Source organism: Pistacia vera, unplaced genomic scaffold (assembly GCF_008641045.1).
Source record: "Pistacia vera cultivar Batoury unplaced genomic scaffold, PisVer_v2 Contig137, whole genome shotgun sequence".
NCBI classification, from domain to species: domain Eukaryota; kingdom Viridiplantae; phylum Streptophyta; class Magnoliopsida; order Sapindales; family Anacardiaceae; genus Pistacia; species Pistacia vera.
In genome coordinates, this window is record NW_022195434.1 from 45,745 (window position 1) to 68,366 (window position 22,622).

At 35.8% G+C, this 22,622-nt stretch overlaps 1 protein-coding gene across 1 annotated transcript; it reads right to left on the reverse strand.

The window, feature by feature from the left end:
* Nucleotides 1-248: 248 nt before the first annotated feature.
* Nucleotides 249-2,430, reverse strand: LOC116122758 (presenilin-like protein At1g08700). The gene is made up of 2 exons (XM_031408570.1): nt 2,077-2,430; nt 249-1,578 (listed from the first exon to the last, which is right to left on the reverse strand). The coding sequence occupies exons 1-2, from the start codon at nt 2,405-2,407 to the stop codon at nt 566-568; spliced, it is 1,344 nt and encodes a 447-aa protein (XP_031264430.1). The 5' UTR covers nt 2,408-2,430; the 3' UTR covers nt 249-565.
* Nucleotides 2,431-22,622: the final 20,192 nt, after the last annotated feature.

Consider the following 22,622-nt stretch of genomic DNA (forward strand, 5'->3'; position numbering starts at 1 on the left):
CTCCACTCTACAACTCGCATATTTCTGAACTAAGCAACTTAAAGAAAAAATGAATTCACATATAACATTTACATCTTTTAGAATAAAAGTGGTGAACAATATATGCCATATGAAAGATCTATATTGTTAAATAGTGCACATAACAAATGAGCAGCTTCAAGAATAGTAAAAGTAACAAGACAGTTGTAAGCAAATGCATATAGTTCAAGCAATTAATAGAAGTATCGACATTAGTGAATGAAGGTGAATTGACTCTTCTATTGAAAGTACACCATAAATATGTATATTAAAATGTGTTTCCTATGTAAATAAAATAAAATATATGTATCTTAATTTCAACATCTCTATCATCAGCTCTAAATTTTATATAAGGCCCAAAAGGCTAGTTACCAGATTGTCTTCGATATGCTGTACTATCTGGTCACAACCCAAATCAGGAGAAGCTTACACGAGCGCTGATGAAAGGTCAATCATGTAGGAACAATTTCCACTATGTATACAAAACTTATGTCTACAAAATTGTCATTTCTTTAAGCACTGTAATTTGTTTCAAAAAAATTAAGAATCAAAACATTATCAAGTTCGTTGCTGCACCAACAACAAAAGGTTCCATCAACAATCGAGTCAAGAAGTAAAATAGGATACCCAATGTAATGGATATGGGGAGGGCAGGAAGAGCTTGACGGCACACAGACAGCAAAATCAGAGTACACCCAAGTCCAGAAATAATTGCCAGATAACAAGCATATACAGTCATCAAATCATACATTGCAGCCCTCCCCACAAGAACACTGTAGAAAACAAAGTCTCCAAGACCAAGTTTGATACCTCTACTCGCTGCCACACCATCCTCCAAGGCATCCCTCCCTGTCGGCTCCCCCAACCCCATCAAATCAACAAGAGGTGACATCTCCTCCTCCACAACAATCTCATTTTCCCTATTGACAACCAATGTTGAATACTCGGATGATGAACCACTACTTGATCCATATCCTTCCCTCAAATGACCCACCAACGGCAACATCTCCACTGCATCGTCATTCCTTTCATGTTCCACACTCCCAAAACTATCAGCATTCACCACAGTATACTCAGGATTCCCACGGTTTTCTCTACGATCCACATTGTCCCTAGACACAGCTTGCAACTCCAAAGACCCAGAATCCGAAACCCCACCAACCAAGTGCCCCACGCCAGACCTTCGGTTTCTCACACTATTTGAAACAGCTGGCCGAGCTTCATAAACCAAAGCAGGAAGTTCCTCATCCCGGCTTGAGGCCAACTCCACCAACAACTTAAGTGGGCCACCAGGTGCCAAAACTGCAACCAAATCATAAACAGCTAATGCCACCAACAAAGCCCACGTAGTCCACTCAGGCAACTTCGTAAACCACGCTGCCACAATAATTCCCAAGCACACCATATACCCTTGCCTCAACACAATGGGTATCCCACCGGAAAACACCGACAACACACCCACAACAGTAAAATTAAAAAGCAGCACAAAACACGTTATAGAATCAACAGGTATCGAATAATGCTGAACGATTGACAAAAAGATCGAACCACCCATTGTACCTAACAAGGAACACAATAATGCTTCAAAATCAGTTTTTCCTTCTGGATGATCATACAAGGGATTCGAAAAACTTTACGAAAACCTAAATGAATTGATTTTTTTTGGAAATTGTCATTTCATAATATCATACCAAACACATTTTCAGATATTAAAATGATTGTGAAAGAACAGACATATTAAAAAGATCGAACCACCCAGTTTACCTAACATGGAACACAATAATACTTCACCATCAGTCTGACTGAATTGAATTTTTTTGAATATAATCCTAAAACTATTTCAAATACAGCTTTTCATTCTGGATAATAGTACAAGGAATACGAAAAACTTTACGAAATCCCAAATGAGTAGCAATGTTTTCGAATATAATCCTAAAAACTATCATTTCACAATATCATACCAAACACATTCTCAGATATTGAAAATAACGAAATAAAACTGAAATTGGGCAATCAAATAAAATACAAGGAAAAGAGTAATTGGAGAAAAAAAGATACCCAACACGAAAAAGGCGGAGAAGCGCATGTAATTCTTCAAGAAGTTGGTGAAATTGTAGTAATAAAGGATGACAAGCAAGAAGGTGACTATGGCAATGAGAACAACGAAGACAAGGGCATTGAGGAGGGCGCCTTCGAGCTTCTGGGAGGTGGAATCTTGGGGGTTTTCGATGTAGACGAGATTGGCGGCGGTGCGAATTGGAGGGTCAGAAAGGGGATTGGAAGAAGAGAGGGAATAAACTAAAAGAACAACAAGAAGCATGCAAAGAGACACCGGAGACATCACTCCGATGATCTCAGTACCCACTGACTCCAAGATGCTTGACTCCATTTGCCGGAATTATACGCCTTTGGTCAATACATTTTGGCAGTGGAGTGGGAATTCTTCAAATGCTTTCTTTAACTTTACTGTCTGTTATGGATGCTTTTTTATTTTTTTAATTTGGGGGTGTTTTAGTAACCCCATTGATTGGCATTTATTGTACGGTTCTGAAAATGTGATCTTAATCTCAATATTTATATTTATATTATTTTTAGAGGTTAAACTAGGCCTGCTATCAAGTCGAGCCGAGCCGAGTTTTTGGCTAAACGAGTTCGGCTCGATCAATTGAGAGACGAGTTTGAGTTCGAGTCGAGCCATACGAGCCGCTGATTTTCTGGCTGGGCTCGAACTCGTTAAAAGAGAGAGAGGATTCGAGTTTGGTTCTCGAGCCGGCTTAACGAGCCGAATTCGAATCGGCTTATTAGCCACTAAAAGAGCGTGCATANTAACAGGGACCTTGAAGCAAACCAATTCTCCGGGGAAGTCCCTGCAGTGCTTGGGAAGTTAGTTAACTTGGAAACTTTGTAAGTCATCTACAATGCTTTCTTTTATATTTAGTTTCTAAGCGTGATAGACATATTCATTGGAAGATGAATAAATTTCATTGTAGGAGACTATCCTATAAATCCTATCCAAAATAATAAAGTACTTTACAGTGTTGTAATAGTTAGTTAAGTTGAGTTCTAAAGTGTTATAGCTAGTTGACTAGAGTTTAGTTAATTTTTTACTGCAATTAATTGTTAGTAACAATACCATATAAGTGTTGTAAGTTCTCAAAGTAATTAATAACAAACGATGTACTTCTTCCCCAATTTCTCTGATTTCGTCAATAACATGTAGCTTCTGCAAAAGCAATTTAGATCTACTCAAGGTCTTGGTGGTCATATGAATGTCCATAGAAGAGACAGAGCTAGGTTGAGGCAGTCACCTCTAAGGGATGGTCAGTACCCAATTCTTAATCACCTCCAACAAAACGGCTGACGACAGGAACAGTGAGCAACATGAGCACGACAACAATAAGATGGCGATGACGACAGCGTGGTGCTGGATTGGGTGATTTTTTTTTTTTTTCACGTTTAGGGATTTTCAATAAATGGGGGAAGAGATCCTGTTTTCTACAAATGTTTATAGGGGGGATTTGTTAATTTTTCAAATATTAAGTAATGCAAATTACAATTTAAAGCCCCATAGTTTAAAAAACCCTCTATATCAACCCTTTCTTTTCGAGCCAGATTTGGCTCGCGAGCCGTTCGAGCCGAGCCGAGTAGAGCATTGATTGAACTCGGCTCACAAAATATTCACGAATTGAGCTGAGCTAACTCGATTACAACCGAGTCAAGCTTTGGACGAGCTTGACTTGAGTCAAGTCGAGCCGGCTCACCGAGCTGCTCGAATCGTTTACCACCCCTATGTGACATTGTGAGTTAAAAGAGAAAAGGAGTAAATGAGATTTTTGTATATTTGATTATTTGATTGTCAGTCAACAACGTGAACAATCTTTGGGTTGGTATATGAGAATTTTGTTGAAGTGTTGGGGTTGCATTCATCCTCTGCTTTCTCATTCCTCATGTGTGCAGGGTATACTCCATTTCTAGAAAAAAAAGGGTTTTCTCTTCATATTAATTAGTCAATAGAAGTCAATGAACGTCATTGAATCAGCAAACTAATTGCAATTTGTTGATGCGATAATTCATACCAATTATAGAAATCCAGTCGGCCTTGGAAGGGACCAGGTAAGATGTATATGTGGTTACTGGTAACCAGCAAGGTCGCTAAAAACAACGTAATAAAGTAAAGACCAAATTTTTTTTTATAGTGGTTCAGTGGTATAGAAACCAAACCTATATTTGCTATTGTGCTATTATTGATTAGTGTTACAGGATCAAATGAGGTTACAAAGGGAAGTTCGCGAGATAAATGAAGGACATTTGGCTCTCGCGACTTATTCTCTCTAAACACTCTCTGAAATAGGTCAATGTATTTTTTCTCTTGGACTTTACTAATACTATAATCCCCTAGAACGGAGGACGTGGACTCCTTTTATACTTGACTTATCTGACAGTGGTTGAGAGTGGGTGTTACGCGGTTGCTTGCATGCATAACCCCCTTAATTAGGATCTAAGTCAATAATCTCCATGCTTGTAACAAGCCGGGCCATGCTAATGGTAGCTTAACTCATGCTTTTAACAGTAATCACTTGGTGAGAGAAGACAAGCGCTGACGAGACGACACGTGAGAGGATTCAGGCCATTAGCCTTCGACACACCTTCAAGACGCCTGGCACACATCTGATTGCCACGAAATTAGGCACAACATAGTTGATTGAGTTGCATTCTTCACAAGCAAGACGGAATGCTCTCTCTGATCAGGTGCTTTTTTTTTTTTTTTTTTTTTTTTTTTTTTTTAACTTTTGTGCATTTTGAGTTTGCGACTCTTGCTTGGGTCCTTTCATGTTGATGTTGAAGCAAAATTGATTCCACCCGTACATTGAACTTACAAATTCAAACCTTAGGGTTCGTTTGGGAGTTTCATGGTAGCGGTTACGAGGCTAAACCACTATAACAATTTTGAATGGTTTTTAGTAGGGGTTTTTAAAACATCCAATTTGTGTTTGAGAGTTTATTTTCCAACGGTTCTGACCGTATTTTAAAATGATAAATTTACATATATGCTCATAAAAATACTCCAACTTCAACCAGTACTTGGGAGTTTTGTTTTTTCTATTACAAGGTAAGGGTTTTTTTTTTTTATTTGTTTTCTACTTATTAGTATTTTATAATTTCAAATATGATAAAATCTCCTTATCCTTCTTTGCCATTCTTTGCAGCATCTGGAGTGATTGAAAAATTTTAGCTCTACTTCTCCAAGAAAACATTTAGAAATGAGATTTCAATAATTTTTTTTTTTTTTTATGATTACTTAAAAATTATTTAATATTTAATATGGTTGGAGATGCGCATAATATGGTTAAATTTTTTTGTTTGGATATAATTGAGATAGTTTTATAGCGGATAAGATATTTGTAGAATAAAATTTTAAAACTAACCAAAACATCCTGATTTGGGGCGTTTTATAAACTTTAAAAAATACACTACTTGGTTCTGGGGTTTTTTTGAGCCAGTTAAAACCAGTGCATAAAAAAATTAGCAAATAATAGTTTTAAAACATCTCAAATCAGTCTAATTAAAAACTCCTCAAAATAAGTGGAAATAAAACTCCCAAGCAAACCCTAAAATTAATGAACAAAATCTCATCATGAGCTACATGCACCCTTTGAAAAATATCCATACAGTTAAAAAAGTCAATGCTTAGACACGATCTTATACAGTTCAAAAACGTCCGTTTAATACTGAAAGTTACGTGTTTACATTGAGAAACGTAAGCCAACTGGTCAAGGATCAATAACTTGTATTAAAAATGAAATCTGGGTAATATTCACTTAATATATCTGAATGTATTTGACTAAAATTGCATGTTTACGTGTTCCGATTTGTGCAGTAAAAAGAATATTCAAACTGGTAGACTTGTCGAATGTTAGGTAATCATATAGGTTTATTCATGTTTTCAATGCTGTTTACGATGTTTTGAGGAAGAAATCTTGATTGCCACAATCAAGTATACACATAAATTAACCAACCCCTCGGTGGCTGGGTGACCAAGTGGTTGCATAAGTATTTTTGGGTGTATTATTCCTAAGTTTGAGTTCCTCTTCAATTGTTAATAGGGTAACCATTTGAATTCTTATCCGACCGATAGTTTTCGGTTTTCAAGGAATTGATTGAGGTGTACGTAAGCTAGCTCGGACACTCCTGATCATTAAAAAAAAAAAAGTATAGACATAAATTAATCTAAAAAAAAAAAAGTATAGACATAAATTAATCTAACAGTTGTTTTCATTAGCGTTATTGGATATGCAATTTTTTCCTCTTAATCTTTTGGATTCAAATCTAGTCACACGCCATGAGGTCTAATTGAGTTGCTAAATACTGATCAAAACAATAGTGAATCTTCTTCAAGAACCCCTAACAGGTCTCATTTAACACAATTTTTGACCATATTTTTCATAATAAATATTCTTCCAGTGGGGTGTTTTTGGCTAAGCGTGAGACTGAGTGACAGAATCCGCAAGCCAAGGACTCCATAGTTGACTCTCTGCAGCCCCAGTAACTTGAATCATAGCTCTCAATTCAAGATGTTGGTGTGGGAGTTAGCATGGAGGAGTTTTCCTAGGACTTGCACTGTTACATTTAAATCATAGCACCTCACCAACCGGCCACCGGGCATGGAGGTAGGATCGTCATACGAATTTCTATTAATCGTCAAAGATTTTCCAAAGCAACCAACCATACTCGTTGTTACCAAAAACTAATGAATATTCAAATACTGACAACTGAGTTTAATTGAAACCAGACAACATACCGTCCAATCCCGGCTTTGCTTATTTGGTCATGTCCGCTATTGAAAATCTTATCGTGTTAAGTATCTTGTCAGCTATGCTATGTTCGTACGCGGTTTCACTTTTTAATGCATAGAAAAACGAAATCCAAAATTAATTAGTTAATTAACAGGACTTCAAATTCATATTAGCTGAAAGACAAAACATCTTACTCGGATGGTTGTTTAAGTTTCATTGTCTTGTCATTAATATACCTAGAATTTTCTCATTCATAACATTCTTACTTTTACCATAAAATATAAAGAAAGATCAAAACGAAATATGGTATTCATGTTTAGCTAAGAAAAGACAGGGAAACGGGGAGTTTCAACTTTCAAGAGCTTGAGAGTTCAAGGCATCTTTCTTGAGTTTTTCAATTTCAATGATGTTCTTCAAGAATTTACTCGTATCGATTCTAACTTTAAGTTGTGTAGTGAAACAACTATTTGTAGCTGCTAAGCTGCCTCAAGCCGAGGGTAAGACAAATTCTTCTTCCCCAAATTTCTGTTTCGCTTGAATTTCACCTTGTTCATGGTTAACTTTATAGTTTTGTACAAGCATATTGACTGAGTTTTCAATAAAAAACATATAAGAACTTTCAGGAAAAGAGAGATATTGAAATAAGTGTAGTACTGTCAGTATTATGTTCTCTGTAAAATCCTGTACTTCATTTTGATCAAGTCTTCAGATTCTCTTAATTTATTGCTGTTTTATTTTATATAACGTTGATCATATAATAATATTATCTTCTCTAGGCTTGGGCGCCATTAGTTAGTCTGTTTCAATTTACACCTCTATTTGAATTGAAATTTGATTTGCTTATCTGTTGCTGTGTTTGTCTGTGAATGTGCTGTAGTTGATGTTCTGAATCAAATCGTCAAAACAATGGGAGCTACTAACTGGAATTTTGATGCCGATACTGCTTGTGAATTCCATGAGAAATCGGCTGTGACAGAATTAACCAGGAACATTTCTTGCATCCTTGGACCCGATAATAGTACACACCACATTTCAGTAATGTTAGTTTTCTTATTCTCTGTATGTATTTGCCCATCTCTTTTGTTGTATACACTTCAGTAAAGTCCATTTCCTAGGGTAAATTGTTCTTGGAAATCGGCAAATGCCTTCTGGAAAAAATCCTGTAGGAAATATTACAAAGTTGTAGTAATATCCTATATAAGAATGTGAATTTGCTTTGATTTTATGGTCATTGAAGTAAGAACAACCATTTGTGTAATGTGGTACCGCTGAAAAGTTTCAATACACAACAATAATTAAATTACAGATTTTAAAGGGCAAGTCACTTTATAGATTATAAATTCAATCTGTCAATATTTTCTATTATTTAATTTCATTGTTGTTTTGACAAAATAGTAGAATATTTACCATCTTCTAAACTACAGAATTATCATTTTAATTGTTTGATTTTGTACCTGATTTTGGATTTTTAGGGTGTGACTAACTGATTCTGGATATGTTTTGTTTACAATCTTCAGAGAATTCAAACGTTACAGCCTTTCTGGAGTTCTTCCACCAGAACTGAACCAGCTTCCCAATATCTCTAAAGTGTGAGCTAAACAAATCTGAATATGTATTTTTAAAAATATACACATTTTTTTTCCTTGTAATTAGGAAGGAAGAAGCATGAACAGAAAGGAAATTTAGGATCCAATGGCGGGACTTCAATTCTTTCATTTTCATGGCGTCTGTTTTGTCTTTAATAGACATCTCTAAATAGGTAAGGTGAAACACACTAAATTATGTCAATGTTCTTGTTTGTTTTGCAGTGATTTTTCCTACAACTACTTGAATGGTTCGATACCAATCGAATGGGCTTCGATGCAATTGACATTTATGTAAGCTGCATCTATATCTGGCTTATATATCATGCTAACCAAAGAACAATGCTAGTCTTATAAAGACAAATACAAAGAGGGCATACAAAGACAATTGTTACCCTTGATCTTTATGATTTCTCTCTTTCTTTCTCTCTTTTTCTGTTCTTTCTTTGTTTTTTCCTTCTTACTGATATCACTTTGTAGCCCTCTTTATATTGTCTTTGTAAAGATAGCATTTTTCGCTAACCAAATAGTTGAATATGTGAATTCATCAACTATTGGCAATTATCAATGCAGCTCTCTCTTTGGGAACCGATTATCAGGCAATATTCCGAGCCAATTGGGCAACATCATCAGTCTCACTTACTTGTAAGTTTTGAAGTTTGAACTCTATACAATTCACAAATTGATTCTAGCAATAATCTAATGGTTATAGTCCACATTAGTCTGTTGAGAGTTAGACAAATATGTTCTATAGGCTGTCTTATTGTTCTATTTTACCAGGGACATTGAAGCAAACCAATTCTCAGGAACAGTGCCCGCGCAGCTAGGGAAGCTTGTTAATCTGGGAACTTTGTAAGTCATTTACAGTGGTTCTTATATTTTGTTGTTTTTTTCTCATTATCAACATTTTTATTGAAGTTATCAATAAAATTTTGGCTGCAGGAGACTTTCCTCCAATAGATTGACTGGAAATTTACCGACGGAATTTGCTGAGCTGAAAAATTTGACAGACTTGTAAGTTTTTCATATCGTTTTTGTAAGATTGAGTTCAGAATTTGTCTGATAAGTGATAATTAAGTTTTACTGCATTCTTGTTGCACATTGCAGTAGGATCATTTCTGCATTCTGATTGCGACTCTTGCTTGGGTCCCTTCATGTTGATGTTGAAGCAAATTGATTCCACCTGTACGTTGAACTTACTAATTCAAACCTTAAAGGTCCTTTGAGAGTTTCATGGTAGCGGTTGTGAGGCTAAACCACTGTACCGATTTTGAATGGTTTTAGTAGGGGTTTTTAAAACACCCAAACGGTGTTTGAGAGTTTATTTTTCAACGGTTCTGACCGTATTCTAAAATGATATATTTACATATATGCTCATAAAAATACCCCAACTTCAACCAGTACTTGGGAGTTTTGTTTTTTCTCTATTACAAGTAAGGGTTTTTTTATTTGTTTTTTACTTATTAGTATTTATATATTTCAAATGTGATAAAGTCTCTTTTATCCTTCTTTGCCATTCTTTGCAGTATCTGGAGTGATTAAAAATTGTAGCTCCACTTCTCCAAGAAAACATTTAGAAATGAGATTTCAATAATTTATTTATTTAATTTCTTTTTATGATTGCTTAAAATTATTTATACTAATATGGTTAGATGTGCATAATATGGTTATTTTTTTTTGTTTGGATATAATGAAGATATTTTTATAGTGGATAAGGTATTGTGGAATAAAATTTTAAAACCAACCAAAACACTCCGATTTGGGCGTTTTATAAACTCTCAAAAATACATTACTTTTCTGGGGGTTTTTTGAGTCATCAAAACCAGTGCATAAAAATTTAGCAAATAATAGTTTTAGAATATCTCAAAACCGTCTAATTAAAAACCCCTCAAAACAAGTGGAAAAAAAAACTCCTAAACAAACCCTAAAATTAATAAACAAATCTCATCATGAGCTACATGCATGATGCCCCCTTTGAAAAATATCCATACATTTAAAAATGTCATACTTAGATGTATCTTATACAGTTCAAAAACGTCCGTTAATACTGAAAGTTACGTTTTACATTGAGAAACGTAAGCAACTGGTCAAGGATCAATAACTTGTATTAAAAAATCTGGTAATATTCACTTAATATATCTGAATGTATTTGACTAAACTTGCATGTTTACGTGTTCCGATTTGTCGAATGTTAGCTAATCATATTATCATATTCACTTAATATAGGTTTATTCATGTTTTCAATGCTGTTTACGATGTTTTGAGGAAGAAATCTTTATTGCCACAATCAAGTATACACATAAATTAACCAACCCCTCGGTGGCTGGTGACCAAGTGTTGCATAAGTATTTTTGGGTGTATTATTCCTAAGTTTGGTTCCTCTTCGGTTGTTAATAGGGTAACCATTCGAATTCTTATCCGACCGATAGTTTCCGGTTTTCAAGGAATGGATTGAGGTTACGTAAGCTAGCTCGAACACTCTGATCATTAAAAAAAAAAAAAAAAAAAAAAAAAAGTATAGACATAAATTAATCTTGACAGTTGTTTTCATTAGCGTTTATGTATCCAATTTTTTCCTCTTAATCTTTTGGATTCAATCTTAGTCACAGCCATGAGGTCTAATTGAGTTGATAAATACTGATAAAAACAATAGTGAATCTTCTTCAAGAACCCTAACAGGTCTCATTTAACCATTTTTTTGACCATATTTTCATACTAAATATTCTTCCAGTGGGCTGTTTTTGGCTAAGTGTGAGACTGAGAGTGACAGAATCCGCAAGCCAACGACTCCATAGTTGACTCTCTGCAGCCCCAGTAACTTAAATCATATATACTTTCAATTCACGATGTTGGTGTAGCGGTTAGCGTGGAGGGATTTTCCTAGGACTTGCACTGTTACATTCAATCATTGGACCTCACCAACGGCCACCGGCATAGAGGTAGGATCGTCATACGAATTTCTATTTAATTGTCAAAGATATTCCAAAGCAGCTAACCATATTCAATACTGCAACTGACTTATTTGAAAACGACCACATACAGCCCAATCTCGGCTTGCTTATTTTGTCATGTCTGCTATTGAGAATCTTATCGTTTTCAGAATCTTGTCAGCTAATCCTATGTTCTACGCGGTTTTATTTTTCAATGCATAGAAAAACGACACCAATAATTATTTAGTTAATTAACAGACTTCAAATTCATATTAGCTAACACATATCTTACTCGGATGGCTGTTATTGATTTTTTGGAATTTTCTCATTCATAACATTCTTACTTAGAAGTTCTCATTCATATCATTCTTACTTTGCCATAAAAATAAGAAAGATCAAAATGAAAAGTATTCATGTTTAGCCAAGAAAGCTTGAGAGTTCAAGGCGTCTTTCTTGAGTTTTTCATTTCAATGATGTTCTTCAAGAATTTACTCGTATCGATTGTAACTTTAAGTTGTGTATTGAAACACTATTTGTAGCTGCTAAGCTGCCTCAAGCCAGGGTAGACAAATTCTTCTTACCAATTTTCTGTTTCGCTTGAATTTCACCTTGTTCATGTTAACTTTATAGTTTTGTACAGCATGTTGACTGAGTTTTCAATAAAAAAACATAAAACTTTCAGGAAAAGAGAGATTAAAATAAGTTATTTCTGTCAGTATTATGTTCTCTGTAAAATCCTGTACTTCATTTTGATCAAGTCTTCAGATTCTCTTAGTTTATTGCTGTTTTATTGATATAACGTTGATCATGTATAATATTATCTCTCTGGCTTGGGCGCCATTAGTCAGTCTGTTTCAGTTTACACCTCTATTTGAATTCAAATTTGTTTGCTTATCTGTTGCTGTGTTTGTCTGTGGATGTGCTGTAGTTGATGTTCTGAATCAAACGTCAAAACAATGGGAGCTACTAACTGACTTTTGATGCCGATACTGCTTGTGAACTCCATGAGGAATTGCCTGTGACAGAGTTAACCACGAACATTACTTGCATACTTGGACCCGATCATAGTACACCCCACATTTCATGTTTAGTTTTCTTATTCTCTGTATATATTTGCCCATCTCTTTTGTTGTATACACTTCAGTAAAGTCCATTTCCTGGGGTAAATTATCTTGGAAATCGGCAAATGCCTTCTGGAATAAATCCTGTAGGAAATATTACAAAGGCAAGTCACTTTAGATTATAAATTCAATCTGTCAATATTTTCTATTATTTAATTTCATTGTTGTTTTGACAAATAGTAGAATATTTACCATCTTCTAAACTACAGAATTATCATTTTAATTGTTTGATTTTGTACCTGATTTTGCATTTTAGGGTGTGACTAACTGATTCGGGATATGTTTTGTTTGCAATCTTCAAGAATTCAAACGTTACAGCCTTTCTGGAGTTCTTCCACCAGAACTGAACCAGCTTCCCAATATCTCTAAAGTGTGAGCTAAACAAATCTGACTATGTTTTTTTATAAATATACACATTTTTTTCCCTTGTAATTAGGAAGGAAGAAGCATGAACAGAAAGGAATTTAGGATCCAATGGTGGGAGTTAATTCGTTCATTTTCATGGCATCTCTTTTTGTCTTAATAGACATCTTTAAGTAGGTAAGGTGAAACCACTAATTATGTCAATGTTCTGTTTGTTTTGCAGTGTTTTCCTACAACTACTTGAATGTTCCGATACCAGTCGAATGGGCTTCGTGCATTGACTATATGTAAGCTGCATCTATATCGTCTGATCATGCTAACCAAATAGTGTAATATGTGAATTCATCAACTATTGGAAATTATCAATGCGCCTCTCACTGGGAACCGATTATCAGGCAATATTCCGAGCCATTTGGGCAACTTAACCAGTCTCACTCACTTGTAAGCTTTGAAGTTTGAACTCTGCGTTACACAATTCACAAAGGATTCTAGCAATAATCTAATGGCTATAGTCCAGATTAGTCTGTTTAGAGTTAGACAATATGTTCTTTGGCTATCTTATTGTTTCTATTTTACCAGGGACATTGAAGCAAACCAATTCTCAAACTGCCCACGCAGCTTGGGAAACTAGTTAATTTGGAACTTTGTAAGTCATTTACGGGGGTTCTTATATTTTGTGTTTTTTTTTTTTTTTCTCATTTTTATTGAAGTTATCATAAATTTTGGCCGCAGGATACTTTCCTCCAATAGATTGACTGAAATTTACCACGGAATTTGCTGAGCTGAAAAATTTGATAGACTTGTAAGTTTTTCATATCGTTTTTGTAAATTGAGTTCAGAATTTGTCTGATAAGTGATAATTAAGTTTTACTGCATTCTTGTTGCACATTGCAGTAGAATCAATGATAACAACTTCAATGGAACATACCAGAATTTATACAAAACTGGAAGCAACTTTATAGATTGTAAGTGATCTACTTTCCTAAAGATTTTCGACTCATATTCTGGTTCTCGAATGTTCTTGATTTTTTGGTATGCAGAAATTCAAGGTAGTGGACTGAAAGGACCAATTCCATCATCCGTCTCCCTTTTGAAAAATCTAAATCATTGTGATTGAATATTTCTAACTAGTCAACTACAAGAATATGCATTATTTAATACATTAACTTATCAGATTAATTTACTATAATCTATAATGGGTGCTGATGAAAGGATCTGTTCACATTGACACTCTTATGTACAGTAAGATTAGTGACATAGATGGAACAAATCAGACTTTTCCTGATCTTAGCAACAGTACCCTCCTTACGAGTTTTAGTTCATGCCTATCCTATTTTCTAGACATGTAGATGGAGTAAAATAGTCACCATACAATTGTCACATCTTATCATTGGTTTCCAGGACTTTGAGGCAACTGCAGTATTTCGGGAAGAATACCTGGATACATCTGGGGAATGAATATCTGAGAGTTCTGTAAGTACGTTAGATACTAAACTATCAATTTGCAATGATTATATGCTGAAAACTGAAAACTTACTTTCTGTATTGCATGTATGACAATGTAACAACTTAGCCTACTCGAAATGGTATTTAGTTAAAGAATTGATTGTGTATTATTTTATTAGTACTATTTTTGCTCTATCTATTTTCTACTGCATAAATCCATATGCTTATCTTTTTATGATATATCTTGTGTTTTCAAATAGGGATCTCAGTTTTAACAAAATAACTGGAGGACTTCCTATTTCTTCTCCTCTTGGGATTTGAATTCATGTAAGTTAATGAAAGCCATTTTCCGATTTTTAGTTTTGTTTTACAAAGTCCAGCACACTAACTGCTTGATATGGTCTTCATCACTTCAACTGGCAACCTTCTCAGTGGGAATATACCAGAGTCAACTTACAAAAAGGATTACTGTGTGTGTATCAATCTCTCGAATCCTTTGAGTTCTTCTTTAGCATTTATATTTGTTACATGCATCTGATATATGTTAACAACAGTGAATACACTAATCAGTTAATTGAAATCATTTATAGATTATTAACTTTTATGTGTACTCATATTTTTTTAGAACCAAAGATGAATTTGATTAGTTTTTTTTTCTCAATTGCTTCATTATCATATTGAAATATCCAATTCTGTTTTTTTTTTTTTTTTCTTTCTTGCAGTGATCTTTCCTACAATATTTCACTCAGCCAACCCTTGAACACCGTGCTTGTCGGAACGCACCAGAACATTCTCCTATTTTATTGACCAATAATCTACTGTGTTTACTTCTCTGTGTCACATTCTGATTTGGGATCCCAGAGCTGATATTTGCTTAATAATTTGTTATGTTACTAGGGAATTCGATCTGAACTTGTTTCGAAGTTCTTCGGTGGCAAACAACTTGTGAGTTCCCTTTTTTGGCCTTTTTGCTTAAGTGAGCCTTAGCAATCAATACATCAAGAAGTTTGCTTGTATATTCATCATTTCATCATCCATTTAACTTTAAAGTCTCATTTTGCACATATTCCATGTGAGACAGAGGCCGGTAAGATTGTCCCTACTGACTGTGCTTTGTGATGAATCTGTCAAGAAAGCAACAGTTCTTCTCTGGAAACATATTTTAGAATTAAAATAATGTAATTTGTTTTCATAGTCTCACGAGGCAGTATGCTCTTGACCTCAAGTGTTGTCTCTATTATGCTAACTGTTTTTTGCTTTACTCAAACTAGAAGTGGAGTTCTTCCATGCAAGACTGATCGAATGTCATCGACGTAAGTATGTCTAAGAAATCCAAGACACAAATAAATCTCTGTTGTTCTATACAAATGTTCTAACTCATTTCTAACAATAACTTCAAGCTTCTTGCTGAGTGGTCTTCCGCATTTTCTTTTTTCACAGCTCTGCGCTCTTTCTACATTATGTTGTGGGAAATATGTAAAAGAATGGCACCACATTTGAAGGAGATGGGAGCAAATGGGGTGTTGCCACATATTATTCAAATGATCGTTGGGGATTTAGTAGCACTGAGACTTCGCAGATATGATGATGAACAGAACAAATATTATGTTGCATCATCTGTGCAATCATCAGACATTTCAGATTATTCATTATGCTCGCATTGCTCCTCTTTCACTTACTTATTTTGGATTTTGCTTACAAAATCGGAATTATGTTGTCAGTCTATATTTTGCGGAGATTCAGTTCAAAATGACAACACATATGGCAGCCTTGGAAGGCGCATGTTTGATATTTATTTCAGTATCAATCGTATCCATTTGCAATGTATCTTGCTACACATGATTCTAAGCATGGGCTAAGTTTCAAGCTGCTATGTTCTTGGAGCCAACAGTTTTGGGTCATAGGTTCAGCTGGAGTTGGTTCCTTACAGGAAATGACATACTGAAATGGTTTCACCGGATTCTTATTTTGCAGGACAATTAGTTGAGAGGGATTTCGACATAGAAGCTAAAGCTTCAGGGGTTCTGAAGCCAGTTACAAGAAAATATATGCTACGTCCCAGATAACATTTTACAGATCCGTTTTAATTGGGCTGGCAAAGGGACTACGGCCCTTCCTCAAGGGGAGTCTATGGCCCCCTCGTATCAGCAATTTCTGTGGTGTCCCGTGAGTGATTTCTCCTCTTCTAATTTCACTAATACAATCTTGTTCAAACAATGTCATATATATGCTATTGTTGTAAGAAAGAACAATAATGTAATCTACCTTCAGTTATGCATTAGAAATACATATAACAGATGTGAGAATATGCACACTTAGACCATATATTGCTGAAATTATAAATTTTGTCTTATTTAACTCAAATACACGTGCACTGGAATCAAAGAGTTCACATTTCCCCTGTTCATCCATTTTAATTACAAGAGAATGGTATTCTTAAGTGATCTATTTATAAGTTCAGTTTCATGCCTAACCTTATGTATGTTTCTGATTTAATAATTTCTTGGTGGGTTTTCTTGGGCAGACTACAAACCTGCAAAGAAGAAGAAGATTGTAGAAATCATGCAGGTGTCGGATCATGTCTCATAATCTTGGCATTGGGTATCATTGGTTGGAGTACACTATCCAGAATCAAGAGGCGCAAGAAAATGGTTTGGTCCTCTTTAATCTTGTAGATATTTGTTGCAACCATGTTTCGAAGAAAGTTTTTAACTCATCTTTCTACCTTTCGACAGATGTTCTAAAGGATCAGATCTGCAAACAATTTCTTTTACCTTGAAGCAAATTAAAGCTGCCACTAACGATTTTGATCCTGCGAACAGGTCGGGGAAGTGGTTTTGGACCTTTTTACAAGTTAATAATCTATCTTTAATGCCACAATGATATTCATTCTTAATAAATGATTTTCTCCAATGATCTGCTAAGAATATTTACTTTTCTTTTCCTGCGCAGGGTCAGTTACCCGATGGTACTATAATTGCTGTGAAGCAGCTCTCTTCAAATTCAAAGCAGGGAAACCGGAATTCTTGAACGAGATAGGCATATTTCGTGTCTGCAACACCCGAATCTTGTGAAGCTTCATGGATGTTGTATTGAAGGAATCAACTATTGCTAGTTTATGAATACATGGAAATAACAGCCTTGCCCGTGCTTTGTTTGGTAAGTTTAATTTACTGCAAATTACTTACTGACGACAATAGCATAGAAAGATAAAACACAAAGTTGAAAACTAGTACAGATATTCATGCTTCCTTCTTCTTTAGTAATAATATGTCTTGAAATATATTGTTTTTTCAAGGCCGTGAAAATTGTCAACTGAAACTGGACTGGCCCACTAGACAGAAGATCTGTCTTGGGATAGCTAAAGGTTTAGCTTTTCTTCACGAAGAATCAAGGTTCAAAATTGTTCACAGAGACATTAAACTACCAATGTTTTGCTTGATAAGGATATAACCCCAAAATTCTGACTTTGGATTGGCTAAGCTAGATGAGGAGAAAACCCATATCAGTACTCGAATTGCAGGAACATGTAGGCTACCCATATGTTTCTCTTAAGAAATTGAAAGTTAATTTGTTATTGTTTCAGCTAAAACACTTAAGATTGTTTTAACATATATGCAGAGGATCCATGCACCAGAATATGCACTTTGGGTTCCTTCCCACAAAGCAGATGTTTATCAGCTTTGGAATTTTAGCATTAGAAATCGTTAGTGGGAGAAACAACAAGATTTAGGTCCAGCCGAGGATTGCACTTGTCTTCTAGATTGGGTAAGAAACTTTCATACATCACATTATTCCTCCAACTATTCTGCAGGCTATATAATTATTATTAATGGTTTTTTTGTTGCAGGCTTGTCAGTTACAGCAAAAGGAGAAGATAATGGAGCTAGTGGATCCAAAGCTGGGATCAGAATACAACAAAGAGGAAGCGGAGAGGATATAAGAATATCTCTCTTGTGCACCAATGCTTCACCATCACTAAGGCCAACCATGTCCGAAGCTGTAAGCATGCTGGAAGAAAAACTGCCATCCCAGATTCCATTCCTGAACCAGGTAGTTACAGTCAAGATTTGAGTTCAAAGCCATAAGAGACTTCCGTGGACTGAACCGCAGTCAAACTCAGCATTCGACATCAGCCGAGGACTTCTATACAATTGATGATGAGTCATATTTGAGGTATAACGTCGTTAAAGATGGATATAAAATGATTGAAACCAGTAGTTCAGATGTTCACTTTCAACATCTATGCCTTCATGGAGAAGCTCTTCTTCACCCTCGGCCCATGATCATAGTAACCAATACCAATTCCTAGTATAGTATAAACATCGTATATTGTTGTTTCATTCGACCATACAGATACTTTTTCTCTCTCTTTTTCTTTGGCTGTATGTGGTCTCTGTTGAAAAATGGCTTTTAGCAAAATCATATGGGTAGAAATGATAATGGAAAAGGTTAGGGACTTATATGTAATAGGCCAAAATTAGTTTGTCCCACATTGATTAGGATTGAAAAGTGGGAAACTTTTGGGGCCTATATATAAGGACCCATCATTGTTATTGGCATCCCAAGTTGTAATTCCATTATACTTCTTTGTTTTAGGGTTCTTTCTTTAAGAACCCTTTAGTTTGTAAGTTTTGTTGTATCTCCCCTTTGTTTTGGGTATTTGTTGTATTGCCCAAAAGTTTGTAATGTTTTGGAGATAGTGGATTTTTTCTTTGCAGCGCCCGAGAGTAGGTTTCAATACCAAACCTCGTTAATTCCTGGTATTCTTATTTTTGCATTTAATTTTGGCTATTTATTTATGCTTTACTACTTGTTATTATTATATCTCATAGCTAGCGTTAGAGTTTATGTTTCCATTGCATAACAATTGGTACTCGAGCCTAGTTTAGGACAGTGAGTATGATTTGTATGGTTATATGCATGTCTAGCAAATTCGTCAAAAGACGATAAAATCTAGGAGACTGGTTTTAAGTGGGACCATTTGTGACCCCTCCATTGTTTCCTGGGAATTTTCCTGGTATGTATTTAATCATTTCAGCACTTACTACTACCTAGGGCTATTGTTATTTGTTGGTTAGCTATTGAATAATATAATTTGTGGAGCTTGGTTATTGGGAACTTTGTTTACCAAGCTAATTGAGTAAGGCATAAATGACATCATTGTCCGAGGATTCATCGTCCAAGGCATCACCGTCCGCGCACACCCATCCGCACCAGTAAAGATGATACGGTTTCAAATGCAAAAATTGATGTTGAAAAATTTGATGGCCAAATAATTTTGGCTTGTGGCAGAGTGAGGTAATAGATAGCTTGTATCAGCAGGATCTAGATATCGTTCTGGAGGAAAACCAGAAGATGTCTATGAAAAGACTGGGTGAGGTTGAATGTAAAAGCGTGTGGGATGATTCGCTCATGTCTTTGTAGAGAGCAAAATATCCATTCATGAAAGAGACTTCGCCAATAAGTTATGGAAGGCGCTGGAAAACAAATACATGAAGAGAAGTATGAGAATCGGCTCTATTTGATGAAAGACTGTTTCATCTTTAGTTGAGACCAGTACATTATCAGTAGCCATTTGATACTTTAACAGATTAATTGCTGATTTGTTAATTTGGATGAAACATTCAAAGATGAGCATAAGGCTATGTTGTTAATTGATCTCTCCGGTGAGTTGGACTATCTTAGTATTACACTTCTTCATGGGAAGAAAAATTGTCCTTGAAAGTTTGTTCTGCTCTGTCCAATCATGAAATTCGGAAGAAGGATCAGAAGGAGAATAGAGATGAGTCAGCAGAAGCTCTTTTTGCAAAGGCGGAGTCAAAATCAGAGTCGTGAAGGAGAGAAGAGGAAGATCTCGTTCAAAGGGAAAACTCAATAGGGATCAATATGCCTTTTGTCGTGGAAAGGCATTGGAAGAAAGAGGGCAAGCTGCTTCTGATGCATACGTTGTTGAGCGTGAAGAGGATGAGTCAGATTTCTGTCTAGTTAGCCTACCATCCACCTCTGGAACAAATGAGTGGATTATGGATTCAGGTTGTACCTATCATATGTGTCCCCCACAGGAGTGGTTCTTTATTTTTGAAGAACTTGATGGTGGAGTTGTTTATATGGGCAATGATGATGCTTGTAAAACACTGGGATAGGTTCAATTCGGTTGAAGAATCATGATGGCTCAACTAGAACTCTGACAGATGTTCTTATGTACCAAGTTGAAAAAGAATCTCATCTCTTTGGGAGCCTTGGAATCTAAGGCTTCACGGTGATATGCGAGATGGAATTCTAAAAGTTTCTTCAGAAGCTCTGTGGATGAAAGGCACGAGGAGAATAACTTGTTTACTATAATGGTAGTACAGTTATTGAAACGACAGCTGCAGTCGTGCAGAAGGATGCAGATTCAGAAATGCTCAAGCTAGGCATATACGTTTGGGGCATGCATGTGAAAAAGCCTTACTTAGTTTGGTGAATCAAGGCTTATTGAAAGGTGCAAAGACCTGTAGCTGGATTTTTGTGAGCATTGTGTTCTAGGAAAATAACAGAGTGAAATTCGGCACCGCAATCCATAATACTAAGAGTATTTTGGATTATTTTCATTCTGATTGTGGGGACCTACAAAACAACATCTTTGGGAGGTATCACTATTTTGTCACTTTTGTAGATGATTTTTTCCAGAAGAGTTTAGGTGTATGTGATAAAACTAAAGATAACGTACTTGGTGTTTTCCTTAAATGGAAAAAGATGATTGAGACTCAGACTGGCAGAAAGATCAAGCAGCGACGTACAGATAATGGTGGGGAGTATTGTAGTGATCCTTTTTGAAAGTTTGCCAAGATGAAAAATAGTACGTCACTTTACATAAAAATACACCACAGCAAATGGGGTGGCAGAACGCATGAATCGAACTATACTGGAGAAAGTTCGTGTATGTTGTCCAATTCTGGGTTGGGCAAAGAGTTTTGGGCTGAGCAGTTATATATGCATGTCATCTCATTAATCGTCTACCATCAACTGCAATTGAAGGCAATGCCGATTGAGTATGGTCTGGAAAACCTGTTTCTGATTATGACTCTTACATGTTTTTGGTTCCACTGCTTATTATCATGTAAAAGGTCTAAGTTAGATCCTAGAGCAAAGAAAGCATATTTATGGGTTACCTCAGGTGTGAAAGGATACCGTCTTTGGTGTCCAAGTTCAAAGAAAATACTGTTTAGTAGGGATGTGACATTTGATGTCTTCTATGTTAGAACAGAAAATAGGAAGCCAGATGAAGGTTTTCAGTACTCCGCATAGGTGGAGCTACTCAGTAGCAGGTGGAGTTTGAAACAACATCAGTTAGCCCAGCTGGAAATGAGACTCCTATCATAGAGGAGTTCATTAAGATGAAGAAGAGGATTCTTCCCAGAACGTCACAAGAATCCATTGCCGTTAATAGGCCAAGACGAGAAATTCGCAAGCCTGCTCGTTTTGCTGATACTGGCCTATGCACTCCCAATTGAAGATGGTGGAAGTTCCTTCCACTTATAATGAAGTACTAGCTTTCCGCAAATGGTAAGTGGAGGAAAGCCTGAAAGAAGAGTGCATCTCTCCATAAGAACGAAACTTGGGAGGTTGTTCAATTACCAAAGAATAAGAAGGCAATTGGATGCAAATGGGTATATGCAAAGAAGAAGATTTCCGAATTTGAAAGACATCCGATACAAGGCAAGGTTGGTGGCGAAAGGCTACGCTCAGAAGATAGATTTCAATGAGGTATTTTCTCCAGTTGTTAAGCATTCTTCCATTAGAATTTTGTTGGCCTTAGTTGCTCAGATGAATCTTGAACTTGTTCAACTTGATGTGAAAACCGCGTTTCTACACGTGATTTGGAAAGGAAATCTATGACTCAGCCAGAAGGATTTAGATTATTGGGAAGGAGATTGGGTTTGTAAACTGAAAAGATCGCTTTATGTTTGAAACAATTCTCCGAGGTATGGTACAAGCGATTTGATAGGTTATGATGGGTCCGGAGTACACAAGAAGCAAATTTGCAACTGTGTGTATTTTCAAAGGCTACAAGGTGATACTCTCATTTATCTACTCTATATGTTGATGATTGTTGATTGCTTCAAAGACGTAGGAGAAATTGAGAAGTTAAGGCTCAACTAAATCAAGAATTTGAGATGAAGGATTTAGGGAAGCTAAGAAATTCTCGTATGGAGATAACTAGAGATAGAGGAAATGGCAAGGTTTGTTTGACACAAAGCAGTATCTAAAAAGGTCTTACAACGTTTGGCATAACTGAAAGTACAAAACCTGTAAGTACTCCACTTGCTCCTCATATAAAGCTTAGTGCGTCATTATCTCCAAGTACGCATGAGAGCGAGAGTA